This window comes from Scyliorhinus canicula, chromosome 6, assembly GCF_902713615.1.
Source record: "Scyliorhinus canicula chromosome 6, sScyCan1.1, whole genome shotgun sequence".
In the NCBI taxonomy this organism is placed as follows: Eukaryota; Metazoa; Chordata; class Chondrichthyes; order Carcharhiniformes; family Scyliorhinidae; genus Scyliorhinus; species Scyliorhinus canicula.
This window is the reverse complement of record NC_052151.1, coordinates 5435348-5449289: the sequence shown is the minus strand read 5'-3', so window position 1 is coordinate 5449289 and position 13942 is coordinate 5435348. Positions and strand designations below refer to the sequence as shown.

General features: G+C 44.9%; 1 protein-coding gene across 3 annotated transcripts in view; it reads left to right on the top strand.

The window, feature by feature from the left end:
• enah (ENAH actin regulator) overlaps positions 1–13942 on the top strand; it is a 482877-nt gene that overhangs the window by 449375 nt on the left and 19560 nt on the right. For all 3 annotated transcript variants that reach the window (XM_038798926.1, XM_038798924.1, XM_038798925.1), the window contains one exon: positions 10839–10917. In XM_038798926.1, the coding sequence (XP_038654854.1) occupies positions 10839–10917 (79 nt within the window). The remainder of the gene's footprint in view (positions 1–10838; positions 10918–13942) is intronic.

The following is a 13942-nucleotide window of genomic DNA, read 5'->3' as shown; positions in this document are numbered from 1 at the left end:
ACCATTAAAAACAGGAATTGACCTCATGGAGCAGAGGCTGGAGCCCCAGGGCCAGGCTATTCGGAAAGTGGAAGAGGCGGTGGGGGTGCACGAGGAGCAGCTTGCCTTGTTGGTGGCTGAAGTAGGTGTGATGCGAGAGACTCAGAAGCTGTTAAAGGAGAACCTGGAGAACCGCTTCCAGAGACGGATTCTAAGAATTGTGGGGATCGAGACATCGAGGGAGCGGACACTGTCACGTATGTGTTCAAGATGCTGGAAACGTTGATGAGGGAGAGGACTTTTGACCAGCCCCTGGAGGTCGTCCGAGCGTGCAGGGCGCTGATGAGGAAGCTGCAGGCGATGGTGGTGCGTCTTCACCGGTTCCTGGATATAATGAGATGAGCAAGGCTGATGTGGAGGTGCACCGGGGAGGGGAATGAGCTTCGGGTGTACAAGGATCAGGATGTGGACCTGGCAAAGAGGAGTACCGGGTTTAATCTGGTGAAGGCTGCCCTCTTGAAGAAGGGGCTGAAGTTTGGGATGTTGCACGCCTCTGGGTGACTTTTAATAGCCGAGAACATTATTTTGGAACACTAGAAGAGGCAATGGAGTTTTTACGAGACAATAGACTGGCAGGAGAAGGAGGACATTGAACTGTGGAGAAGCTGTGAGGAGATAGGTGCTTTTTCTGTCCGTTCTTTTCTTGTATCTTTGTTGGGGAACTTTTCTCCTTCGAGATGTTCTGTTGCATTGAGGGTGAGTGCACCTTTGTTTCTTGTTCCATTGTTACTGGGGCAGCACGGTCGCACAGTGGTAGCACTGTTGCTTCACAACTCCAGGTCCCCGGTTCGATTCCCGGCTTGAGTCACTGTCTGTGCGGAGTCTGCACGTTCTCCCCGTGTCTGTGTGGGTTTCCTCCGGGTGCTCTGGTTTCCTCCCACAAGTCTTAAAGACGTGCTGTTAGGTAATTTGGACATTCTGAATTCTCGTTCTGTGTACCCAAATAGGCGCCAGAATGTGGCGACTAAGGGATTATCACAGCAACATCATTGCAGTGTTAATGTCAGCCTACTTGTGACAATAAAGATTTAAAAAAAAAAATTATTTGTGCTATGGAGGTTGGCGAGGCGAGGGGAACCAGCGTGGGGGGTGGGGGGGGGGGGGGGGAGGGGAGAGCGAGAAGAGGCTCAGGCACCTTGGGCAGTGCTGGGTGGGCTAGCTAACGGGAGCCCAGTGGTGGATGGCCAGATGGTTAGTGTAGCAGAGGGGAATGGGGTTGTTGTTTTGTTCAGGGGGAGGGGGGTTGCTGACAAAGGTGTTGCTGCTGTTGTGTAGCATTGGAGGTGGTGACGGTGGACGTCCAAGGGTGGGCCTGGAGGGTCACGCGGCATGAGCTGGGGGCTGGCCCAAGAAGGGATATGGTTGATTGGCAGGGGAGGGGGAGGACGGGGCGCCCTCTGAAAATAAGGGGGCTGAATGGACCAGTTAAACAGTCGCATGTTTTCATGTACCTAAGGAGCTTGAAGGCAGATGTGGCCTTTTTGCAAGAAACATACTGGAAGATTGGGAATCAGACAAGGCTAAGGAAAGGGTGGTCTAAGGCAAGTCTTCCATTTGGGATTGGACATGAAGACGTGGGGAATGACGGTGCTGGTAAATAAACGGGTGGTGTTTGAGGTGGCCGGTATATTAGCAGATTTAGCGGGGAGAGGTTCGTGATGGTGAGTGGGAAGCTGGAGGGGATGCCAGTGGTTTTGGTTAATGTTTATGGCCCAAATTGGGACAATGTGGAGTTGATGAGGCGGGTACTGGGGAAGATCCCAGACCGGGACTCACACCGGTTGATTGTGGGGAAGACTTTAAAACGGTCATTGACCCAGGTTTGGACCAGTGGAGCCTGAGATTGGGGAGGGTGTCGGCGGTGGAGAAGGTGCTGATGGGATTCATGGAGTGCATGGGGGGGGTGGATCCGTGGTGGCGGTTTGGGAGGCTGAGGGCGAAGAAGTTTTCATACTTCTCCCATGTGCACAGGGTGTACTCTGGGATCGATTTATTTGTGGTGGACAAGACGCTGCTAGCGGGGGTGTTCAACTCGGGTTTCAGATCTAAGTGGACGGGGCGGGGGGGCGGTGAGGCCGAGGTCTCAGCTGCCACGCTGTGGGAGGTGCTCAGAGCAGTGGTTAGGGGGCAGTTCATACCAATCCGGGCGCATAGGGAGAAGGAGGAGCGAGCAGAAATGGCAAGGTTGGTGGATGAGATTTTGCAGATGAACAGGAGGTATTCGGAGGCCCCGGATGCAGGATTGTTGAAGGAGAGGCAGAAGCTTCAGATGGAATTCAGGCTGGTGTCCATGGGGAAGGCAGTAGGGCATTTGCGGAGGGCCAGAGGGGCAGTGTATGAGTACGGGGTGAAGGCTAGTAGGATGCTGGCACACCAACTCAAGAAGCAGGAGGTGGTGAGGGAGATTGGAAGTGTGAAGGACGGAAGGGGTAGAGTGATACTAGTTTATTTGAGGAGTTTTACAGGAGGCTTTATGAATTGGAGCCCCCAACCGACGGGGGGAGGGAATGCGGCGACTCCTGGACGGTTGGAGCTCCCCACGGTGGAGGAGGACCTGGAGAGGGGTTGGGAGCACCCATTGGAATAGTGGAGGTGATGGAGGGTATGGGGGGGATGCAGGCAAGGAAGCCCCCCCCCTTCCCACCCGATATCTTTAATTTTGAAGAAGGACAAGGACCCGAAGCAGTGTGGTCCTATCGTCCAATATCATTGCTGAATGTAGAAGCCAAGTTGTTGGCTAAGATCTTGGCCTCGCAGATTGAGGACTGTGTGCCGGAGGTGATAGGGAAGACCAAACGGGGTTTGTAAAGGAGAGGCATCTGTCAGCGAACGTTAGGAGTTTGTTGAATGTTATAATCATGCCCCGGAGAGACGGAATATGGAGATAGCAGTTGCTATAGTCACGAATAAGGCCTTTGATCGGGTAGAATGGGAATATTCGTGGGAGGTACTGGGGAGGTTCGGGCAGGGGTTTGAGGATTGTGTACGGTTGTTGTATCGGACACCGGCAGCGAGTGTAAGGATGAACCGGGTGAGTTTGGGGTATTTTAGGATGCATCGTGGGACGAGGCAGGGATATGCCCACTCTCCCATTGCTCTTTGCCTTGGTGATAGAGCCATTGGCAATGGCGCTTAGAGCGTCAAGGGGTTTGCAGGGGGTAGTGCAGGGGGGAAGTGGAACACAGGGTCTTGCCATATGCGGACGATCTGTTGCTTTACATATCAGACCCATTAGAAGGCATCAGGGGGATCATGAACATTTTGGAGAATTCAGCCAGTTTTCTGGGTATAAGTTAAACATGGGGAAGAGTGAGGTCTTCCCGATCCAGGCGAGGGGGCAGGAGAGGAGGCTGGGTGAGCTGCCGTTTAAGGTAGTTGGGGCGGGTTTCAGGTATCTGGAAGTCAACGTGGCGCGGGGATGGGTGCAATTACATAAATTGCATTTGGCACGGTTGGTGGAGCAGATGAAGGGGGACTTTAAGAGGTGGGATGTGCTCCCACTGTCGTTGGCAGGGCGGGTGCAATCGGTGGAGATGATGTGCTCCGAAGGTTTTTATTCGTATTCCAGAACCTTCCGATTGTTATTTCAAAGGCCTTCTTAATCCATGATTCTTTAGGAAGATTAGGGCATGATTCTCGGGGTTTGTGTGGACGGGGAAAGCTCCACGGGTGAAGAAGGTGCTGCAGGAGCGGGCACGTGGGGGGGTTCCGGTAGTTATTGGTGAGTGACTGTGTGAGGAAACAGGTGCTGTCCTTTCCTGAAACCGTCCCTGGGGTTGCAGGACAAGGTGATGTCAAAACCAGTGGTTGGGGAGGGCAGCGTGTTAGAGATCTACAAGGAATCAATAGGCTGGGAGGGTGCCCCGATAGGAGAAGTTAAGTGGAAGTGGGAGGAAGAGCTGTGGACGGTGTTGGAGGCTGGGTTATGGGAGGAGGCAGGGTGGCTGGAGGCTATTGTCAGGGGTGTTGGTTATTTCTTTATTATGTAATTTCCTGTTTTGGGTTTTGGTTGTGTTTGATGTAGACATAAAAACGTCTTAATAAAAACATTTGTTTTTTAAAATGAGACTCCTAGTGGTCAGTCGGTGAATTTCAACACAGCCATGATATCACTTTACACCCGCTTTCCTTCGAAATAATAAATTAATACATTATCATCAGTATATTTACATGTGATATCATTAGCCTGGGAGTATTAATTTTCTTCCTTAACATTTTTAAAACTGATTTAACAAATATATATCGAAAGTAATGTATATAATATATACAAGAACAGCAAGCTTAGTATGTACAATAGTCCAAATCTGCAAATTGAGTTAATCAGGTTTTCTTCTGACTCTGGTTGATCTTCTCAAAGTTTGACCTTTCTGCTCAGAACTTGTAGATTCAATGTTCTCCATGACATTCTCATGCTCAGGAAGTGCTGACATTCTCATGCTCAGGAACTACTGACATTCTCATGCTCAGGAACTACTGAACTATCTGACACTGCAGTTGACCTTGATTCTGACGTAGATTCGACATCCATCGCGTTTTTGTGAAAGTCTTCTCTGGTTTTCAAGAGCGTGGAATAATTTATTCTTAAAACCAACCCTTTCTCTGTCTGTAGGAACGAGGTGCTACTTCTTCAACTACAATGGCTTTTTTCAACCAATTGCCTGTACCTTCTGTTCTCATAATGTCATCACTACTCAGAGGTGGTAACGTTCCAGACACTCTGTCATAGAACTGCTTTTGTTTCTCTTTAATGCTTTGCATTTCCTGAAGTACCACTACATTCACTTCCTTTTCCAAGAAGTGTGGTATGCAACATTCCAGTATGAATAACTCTGCTGGCGATTTACCATGTGACAATGGTGATGCTCTGTTGTCATGTGAGAGTACCTTTAAGAAATAGGTGTTTATCAGTGATGTCAGAGTGTGGATGGAGCTGCGCGGTCTGTCAGCTTTTTACTTTCGTTTAAGGCTGTTTGCTGCAGGGTGTGATTTAGTTTCATTTTCAGAGCTGGATAGCTGCAGTCACAGCCAGAAGCTGTATTGGAGTCTCTCTCTGTAATCTAAAGAGTGTAAATCGATCCTTTGGTGATTTAAAACTAATAACTGCTCTCAGTAGTGGCTTTAACCTGATGTGCTTCTGTTAAAAGTTTTTTTTTAAAGTCTTATGGATGTTAAAGGGAAGTAACACTTCCCTTAGTATACTTAGAATACTTAGTATTCTTTAGGGATTGTGTTTGAATTAATGGTTGCTAAGATGTTCACTGTATGTTTTAAAAAGGTTAGCTTGAGTTCATCTCGAGGGGGATAAAAGTCTATATTGGATTGGCTTAGTGAACTTAAAGACAATGAGGGGTGAGCATATTGTGGTTGCTTTTCAGGTGTGGTATTTCAGTAGGGAGTGTGTTGTGGACAATGTCTCTTTCAGAGGCGCTGAAGTTTATGGGGGTGGAGAAGGTCACACACAGTACCTTATGGACAGAGACTAAAGCAGACTGTTAGATTTGGCAAAAACATTGCAGTTAACATTACCTGACAAAATACGAAAAGATGAGGTCATTATGGTGATGGCTAAGCATTTAAAGTTGCCTGAGATACAGTTGACTCATTGGAAATGGCAAAAATTCAGTTACAAATTAAACAAATGGAACATGAGAAATAATTAAAGCAGCTTGAATATGAAAGAGAGAGAGAGGAAAAGAAAGAGAGAGAGGAAAAAGAGAGAGAAGGAAGGAAAACAGAAAGATAGCTCTAGCAGAACAAAAAGAAAGAGAAAGAGAGTTTGAACTTCAGAAAATGGCCATGAAACATGACAGTCAGTTAAAATTGGCAGACGTAAAGGGAAACGCACAGTTGGATGATAGTGATGAGGATAGTGAAAAAGAGCGTCAAAGTCGAAGGCTTGGTGGGAATCTATGTAAATATGTCCAAGCATTGCCAAGGTTTGACGAGAAGGAGGTAGAAGCCTTTTTCATTTCATTTGGGAAGGTAGCTAAACAAATGAAATGGCCACAGCACATGTGGGTATTACTGATTCAAACAAAGCTGATAGATAGGGTTAGTGAAGTGTTTGCATCACTACCAGAGGAGGTATCTGGGACGTATGAGGAGGTGAAAAAAATCCATCTTAGCTGCATATGAACTAGTGCCTGAAGCTTACAGACAAAGGTTTAGAAATTTAAGGAAATAATGTGGTCAAACATAAATAGATTTTGAAAGGATGAAACAGAGTAATTTCGATAGGTGGATAAGGGCTTTGAAAATAGACCAAACGTATGAAGCTCTCAGAGAAATTATACTTTTGGAGGAGTTTAAAAGTTCAATTCCTGATGTAGTGAGAACTCATGTAGAAGAACAGAGGGTTAAAACTGCGAGATTGGCAGCAGAAATGGCAGATGATTATGAATTAGTTCATAAATCAAAGCTTGGTTTCCGACATCAGTTTCAGCCTGTGAGGGATAGAAACAGGGGACATGAGAAATAGTCAAGTGGTAAAGGTAAAAGTGATCTGATGGGAGATAATATGGAGAGTGTATCTCAGATTAAAAAAAGAAATCCAGGAGGGTGGAAAAGAAATGAAAAGTTTCAAATGTTTTCACTGTAATAAACTAGGCCATGTAAAGTCAACAGTGTTGGCGGTTGAAGCACTGGATAGGCTGATGTGGTAAAGAGGATAAACCAGTGGGGTTTGTTAAAGTGGTAAAGGAAAGCCCAAGTGAAGTGAAGGAGGTGCAAAGATTGTACAGCCTGATCAAGAGGTGATTGATAAGAAGGTGCCAGATCTCTTTAAAGAATTTACTTGTGTGGGTAAAGTTTACTCATGTGTACTGGGAGGAGTAGTCTGAATTTTAAAAGATACGGGAGCTAGTCAATCTTTGATGGTAAGAGATGAGGAGTTATGTGGTTTGGGAGGAATATTGCCAGAAAAGGTGGTAATATGTGTAATTCAGTGTGAGAAGAGCAGTATTCAATACAAGGTACGGTTGGAATGTCCAGAGAAGAGTGGTGAAGTGGTAGTAGAAGTAATAGAGAAACTATCCTGTCCAGGAATACAGTTTATCTTGGGTAATGATATAGCTGGATTACAGGTGGGAGTGAAGCCAGTGGAAAATCAGACAACTGAAGTGTTGAAAGACGAATATCCTGGGATTTTTTCAAGATTGTGTAGTAACAAGGTCACAAAGTCAGAGGTTAACAAAGAGATTGAGAATATGCTTAAAAATGGCACAATTGAAGTGCGTTGCAGCCAATGGAGCTCACCCATAGTGATGGTACCTAAACCAGACGGTACCCAACGGTTGTGTGGACTATCGAAAGGTGAATGCAGTTACAAGAACGGACTCTTATCCGATCCCACGTTTGCAGGTTTGCATTGAGAAAGTGGGACAATCAGCTTTTATTTCCAAACTGGATTTATTTAAAGGTCACTGGCAGGTACCTTTATCCGAAAGGGCGGAGGAGATTTCAGCTTTTGTGACTCCAGATGGTATATACCAATTCAAAGTTATGCCATTTGGCATGAAAAACGCCCCAGCCACATTTCAACGGTTAACTAACAAAGTCATTTCAGGATTACCCAATTGTGCGGTATACATAGATGATCTGGTAATTTTCAGCCAGACATGGAAAGAACATTTAAAATATCTGATGGAGTTATTCAATCGACTTCAGGAGGCGGGTTTGGTGATAAACCTAGCCAAAAGTGAATTTGGAAAAACCCAAGTCACTTTCCTTGGCCATACAATTGGACAGGGTTGAATGGTAACATGGGATGTGAAAGTTTCCGATACCCTCAAGACAAAGGGAAATAATGTGATTTCCTGGTATGAGTGGATTTGTTCGAACATTGGTGAAACGTTTTGTAGCGTGGTTGCTCCACTGACGGTCTTGCTCAAGAAGCGTAACAAATTCCAGTGGACAGCGGAGTTTCAACAGGCATTTGACTGCCTGAAAGCTGTGATAACCAGTGCTCCTGTGTTGGAGAATTACAAGGGATTCTGTGATCAGATTGAACTAAAGTATCTGACTTTAAAGAGAAATGCCCAAGCGTAGAGAAATGGACGGATCGTGCAGAGACCTCCTTGTTCAAAGAGATGAGTCGAGAAGGATTTCAGTTGGAGGAAGAAAAACAAAACAAAAATGGATCTGTTTTTTTATACCTGTTTGCGTGTGTTGTTTTTTGAAACAAAAAAGTATATTTACTGTGTGCATTTCTTCAAGGATAGTGAAAAGGTGAAAAATGAAACCATCTTGATGTTTTTTTTTATTGGGGGAGGTGTCATGTGAGAGTACCTTTAAGAAATGGGTGTTTATCAGTGATGTCAGTGTGGGTGGAGCTGGGCTGTCTGTCAGCTTTTTACATTAGTTTTAGGCTGTTTGCTGCAGGGTGTGTTTTAGTTTAGTTTTCAGAGCTGATAGCTGCAGTCACATCCAGAAGGTTTATTAGAGTCTCTCTGTAATCTAAAAAATGTTAGTCGATCCTTTGGTGATTTAAAACTAATAACTGCTCTCGGTAGTGACTTTAACCTGATGTGTTTCTGTTAAAAGTTTTTTATTAAGTCTTATGAATGTTAAAAGGAAAGTAAGAATTACTTAGTGTTGTATTCTTTGGGAGTTGTATCTGAATTAATGGTTGCTAAGATGTTCACTGTATGTTTTAACTTGAGTTCATAGAATAAACATTGTTTTGCTTTAAAAAATACTTTTCCATTTCTGCTGTCCCACACCTGTAGAGTGGGCCGTGTGCTCCCCATACTACAACTCCGTACATTGACCTCTGGGCCAGTGTGAGTTGATGTTCCTCATCACCTCTTGAAGAGTTTGATTGAGCCCCAAATGATGATATCATCCACAAACACACGTACACCTTTGATGCCTTCGATTATGTGCTCCATGGCAGGGTAAAAAATTGCTGATGCCGGAATTGTGCCAAACGGGATTCTCAAAAAGCAATATCATCTAAATGGCATGTTAAAAGTGCAGTACTTTGTTCCTCTAGCTATAGCTGCCGCAAACCTTAAAATGCGTCAAGTTTCATAAAGAATTGTGCACCAGCCATCTCAGATGTGATTTCTTCACATCTGATATTGGTATTTGGTATTGGTAGTGTTCTCTTTTGATATTCTTGTTAACATCTTTGGAGTCCATACAGAAGTGAATATCGCCATTCTTTTTCTTTACACATGGACTTCTGAAAGGTGTTTAATAAGGTGCCGCACAGACGGTTAATACACAAGGTGAGATCACATGGGATTAGGGGTGATTTATTAGCTTGGATAGAAGACTGGCTAACCAACAGAAGGCAGACAGTTGGGATAAATGGGTCTTTTTCTGGTTGACAAGATGTAACAAGTGGGGTGCCAGTCCTCGGGCTCCAACTATTTACAATATATATTAATGACCTGGCTGCAGGGATAGAAGCTCCTATAGCCAAAGTTGCAGATGACACTAAAATAGGCGGGATAGTAAATTGCAATGAGGAATAAATTTAATTCACAAATGGATATAGTAGGTTGGATGAGTGGGCCAAAATTTGGCAGCTGGAGTTTAACGTGGACAAGTGTGAGGGTTTGAATGTTTGTGGAAGGGGATCAATCAAGCGGGCTGCTTTATCCTGGTTGGTGTCAAGCTTCTTGAGTGTTGTTGGGGCTGCACTCATCCAGGCAAGTGGAGAGTATTCCACAGTTGGTAGGATTTCGCAAGCCCAGGCCAGATGGTGGGGGGTGAATGTAATGTAATATGAATCCATATTGAAATCCTACCACCTGTCCTGGTTTGAGACAATTCACACCTCTTTAACCTGGGATTACCTCTCTCTCTGGGTCTGAAAAGACTTAATTACCTGCAAATGCTCGCATTCAAAGCTTTGTCTTGTTTCTTTTACTTTGTCTGTATATACGTTTCTGGAACCTACCTCTTCATTCACCCGAGGAAGGAGCAGTGCTCCGAAAGCTAGTGATTTGAAACAAAACTGTTGGTGTTTCACCTGGTGTTGTAAGACTTCTTACTGAATGTAAAGGGCAGTGGTTAGATCTCTTGGAGGAGAGGGTCAATGCCTGGCATTTGATGGCGCAAATGTTACTTGCCACTTGTCAGTCCAAGCCTGGATATTGTCCAGGTTTAACTGCATTTGGACACGGACTGCTTCATTACCTAAGGAGTCACGAATGGTGCAGTCATCTGCAAACACCCCCACTTCTGACCTTAGGATGGAAGGGAGGTCATTGATGAAGCAGCTGAAGATGGTTGGGCCTAGGACACGACCCTTAGGAACTCTTGCAGTGATGTCCTGGAGCTGAGATGATTGACTTCCAACCACTACAACTATCTTCCTTTGTGCCAGGTATGACTCCAACCAGTGGAGTTTTCCTGCTGATTCCCATTGACTCCAGTTTAGCTCGGGCTCAATGGGTTGAAGGGTCATGGAGAAGGGGCAGGGAAGTGGAGTTGAGGCCGCGAGAAGATCAGCCATGATCATATTGAATAGTGGAGCAGGCTCGAGGGGCTGAATTGTCTACTCCTGCTCCTAGTTCTTATGTCAGGGGCTTCTGACTTAGGGGAGCCCAAGAGCAATGCAAGAACTAAAGGATTTACTTGTGCTGTTGTTACCTTTTTAATGTTGAATTTTTCCTATTTTAATAAGAAACTTAGATTTCGAATGGTATCTGATGGTCAAGGTAAATGAATGATGTAGCAGTGGAGCTCTAACACTAAGCCGCTCATTCCTCAGGGGAACTTGTAGGTTGTAAAGTGTCGTGAGTTTCCTTCAGCCATCCTCCTGTGTAACGCAGTTTTCTGCATTTCAGAAGCAAATCCACATCGAGTGGCCCAGCAAATACCAATGGTGTGCAGACAGAAATCCTGGATTACGACAGATTGAAACAGGTGTGTTCTTCTTCTTTTCACACATTATTTAGTCTCCTGTACTCCTCATTGAATCAGTTATTCCTCTGGCTTAATTGTTTTTATTCTTTCATGGGATGTGGGCATTGCTGGCTAGGTCATCACTAATTACCCTTGAGAAGGTGGTGGTGAACTTCCTTTTTGCACTGCGGAGGTCTAGGTACCCCACAGTGCTGTTATGGAGGGTGTTCCAGGATTTTGCCCCAACGACAGTGAAGGAACCGTGATATATTTCAAAGTCAAGGTGGTGAGTGATTTGGAGGGGAACTTCCAGGTGATGGTGTTCCCAAGTATCTGCTCTCCTTGTCTTTCTAGGTGGTAGAGGTGACAGGTTTTGAAAGTGCTTTGAAAGTGCTGTCAAAGGAGAATTCCAAAGATTCATCACCCCGAGTAAAATCATTCCTCCTCATTCAGTGGCTTCCCCTTTATTTGAAATTGTGTACACCTGTTCTAGATTCCCCAACCAAGGAAAATATATCTCCTGCATCTACACTGTCCATTTTAAGCATTTTGTAGATTTCAATGAGATCATCTCTTAGTTGAGTCTGAAACATTAGGGACCTTCAAGCAGCTATTGGATAGGTACATGGATTATGGTAGAATAATGGAGTGTAGATTAATTTGTTCGTAAGGGCAGCAAGGTAGCATTGTGGATAGCACAATTGCTTCATAGCTCCAGGGTCCCAGGTTCGATTCCGGCTTGGGTCACTTTCTGTGCGGAGTCTGCGCGTCCTCCCCGTGTGTGCGTGGGTTTCCTCCGGGTGCTCCGGTTCCTCCCGCGGTCTGAGGATGTGCAGGTTAGGTGGATTGGCCATGATGAGTTGCACCTGGTGTCCAAAATTGCCCTTAGTGTTGGGTGGGGTTGCTGGGTTGTGGGGATGGGGTGGAGGTGTTGACCTTGGGTGGGGTGCTCTTTCCGGGGCCAGTGCGGACTCGATGGGCCGAGTGGCCTCCTTCTGCACTGTAATTCTATGATAATCTATGATTAATCTAGAACAAAGATTCCGCACAACATCGTGGGCCGTAGGGCCTGTTCTGTGCTGTATTTTTCTATGTTCTATGTTATTCTTTGAACAATATAATCCAGGCCCAATTTCCCCAATCTCTTTCGATATGACAGCCTGCTATCCTTGGAATAAGTCTGGTAAACCTTTGTTACACACCCTCCATAGCAATAATATCCTTCCTAAAATAAGGGGACCAAAACTATACACACTACTCCAGGTGTGGTTTAACCAAGTTCCGACACACTTGAAGTAAGACTTTGCTTCTGCTGTACTCAAATCCTCTTCCATCATAACAAAAAGAGATATAACAAATTTAATAAAAACACATGACCGTTCTATCATATGGACTCAAAACGTTAACTGTGTTTCTCTCTTCACAGCTGCTGCCTGGCCTGCTGAGTTTATCCAGCATTTTCTGTTTTTTATTTCAGATTCCAACATCCACAGAATTTTCTTTTTTATTCCCCTTGCCTTTAACCTTCCTGATTCCTTGCTGCACCTGCATGCTAACTTTCACTTATTGACCAGAGTACCCAGGTCCCTTTGTATTAAAGTGAAGTTGCCATTGGCCCAGATGACCACAGGCTGCTTTCTCCTTTGAGGGGGATTGGTGGTGATTTGACCTGAGGGGCAAGGTTGAGACGGGGAGGCCTTCATGAATAACCTCAGCTGGTAAGGGAATTGAACCCATGCTGCTGGCCTTGCTCTGCATCACAAATCAGCTGTCTAGCTCACTGAGCTAAACCTTTGTATAGTTACACTTTCTCACCTCTTACCATTTAAGAAATACCCTGCACAGCTGTCCCTCCTACCAAAGTATGTAAGCTCACATTTTATACATCGTGTGTCATCTGCATGTTCTTGCCACTCACTAGGTCTGTCCACATCCCTTCAAAGCTGCTTTGCATCTTCCTCACAAACACACATTCCCACCTAGCTTTGTGTCATCTGCAAACTTGGAAATATTACTTTTGGTCCCCACATCCAAATCATTGATATATATTACTGATGTCTTTAGTCACAGCCTGCCAACATATGAATGATCCATTTAGTCCTACTGTTTTCTGCCTGCTAGCTGATTCTTAATCCATGCTATGATATTAGTTCCTACCCATGAGCTTTAATTTTACTAACCAACCTCCTGTGAGGGATTTTATCAAAAGCCTTCTGAAAATCTAACTATACTTTAACATCCTCAGAAAACTCCCAACAGGTTTTTGTCAAATGTGATTTCCTTTTCATAAATCCATGTTGACTATGCTCAATCAGATCATTATTACCCAAGTGGCCATTTATCACATCCTTTCGAATAAATTGTAGCATTTTCCCTACTGCCGATGTAAGTCTAACTGGTCTTTGGATCCGTTATCACTCTCCCACTATTCTTAACATTTGAACCTTGTAATCTGCAGGAACTGTTCCAGAATCTATAGAATTTTGGAAGCTGACCACCAATGCATCCATTATTTCCAGAGCCACCACCTTCAGTACCCTGGGATGTAGATCATCAGGCCCTGGGACCTATGGGGAGGCGGTGGTGTCAGGGTATTGTTACTGGTCCAGTGATCCAGGGTAAAACTCTAGGGACCTGCATTCAAATCCAACCACTGCAGATAATGAAATTAGAAGTCAGTAAAATCATGACAATGAAACCATTGTTGATCGTCGTAAACAACGACTGTATACTCCACTCCTGATATTTGGGCTCACAGGGCCTGAGAGCCAATTCAGTTGGGAGCCTTGGGTCACTGTCTGTGCAGAGTCTGCATGTTCTCTGTGTGTGCATGTGTTTCCTCCGGCTGCTCCAGTTTCCTCCCACAGTCCAAAGATGTGCGGGTTAGGTGGATTGACCATGCTAAATTGCCCCTTAGTGTCTAAAAGGTTGGGTGGGGTTACGGGGATAGGTAATTTGCTCTTTCAAAGAGTCGGTGCAGAGTTGATGGACCAAATGGCCTCCTTTTGCACTGTAGTGATTCCATGATACCACTGTACCGTCACCT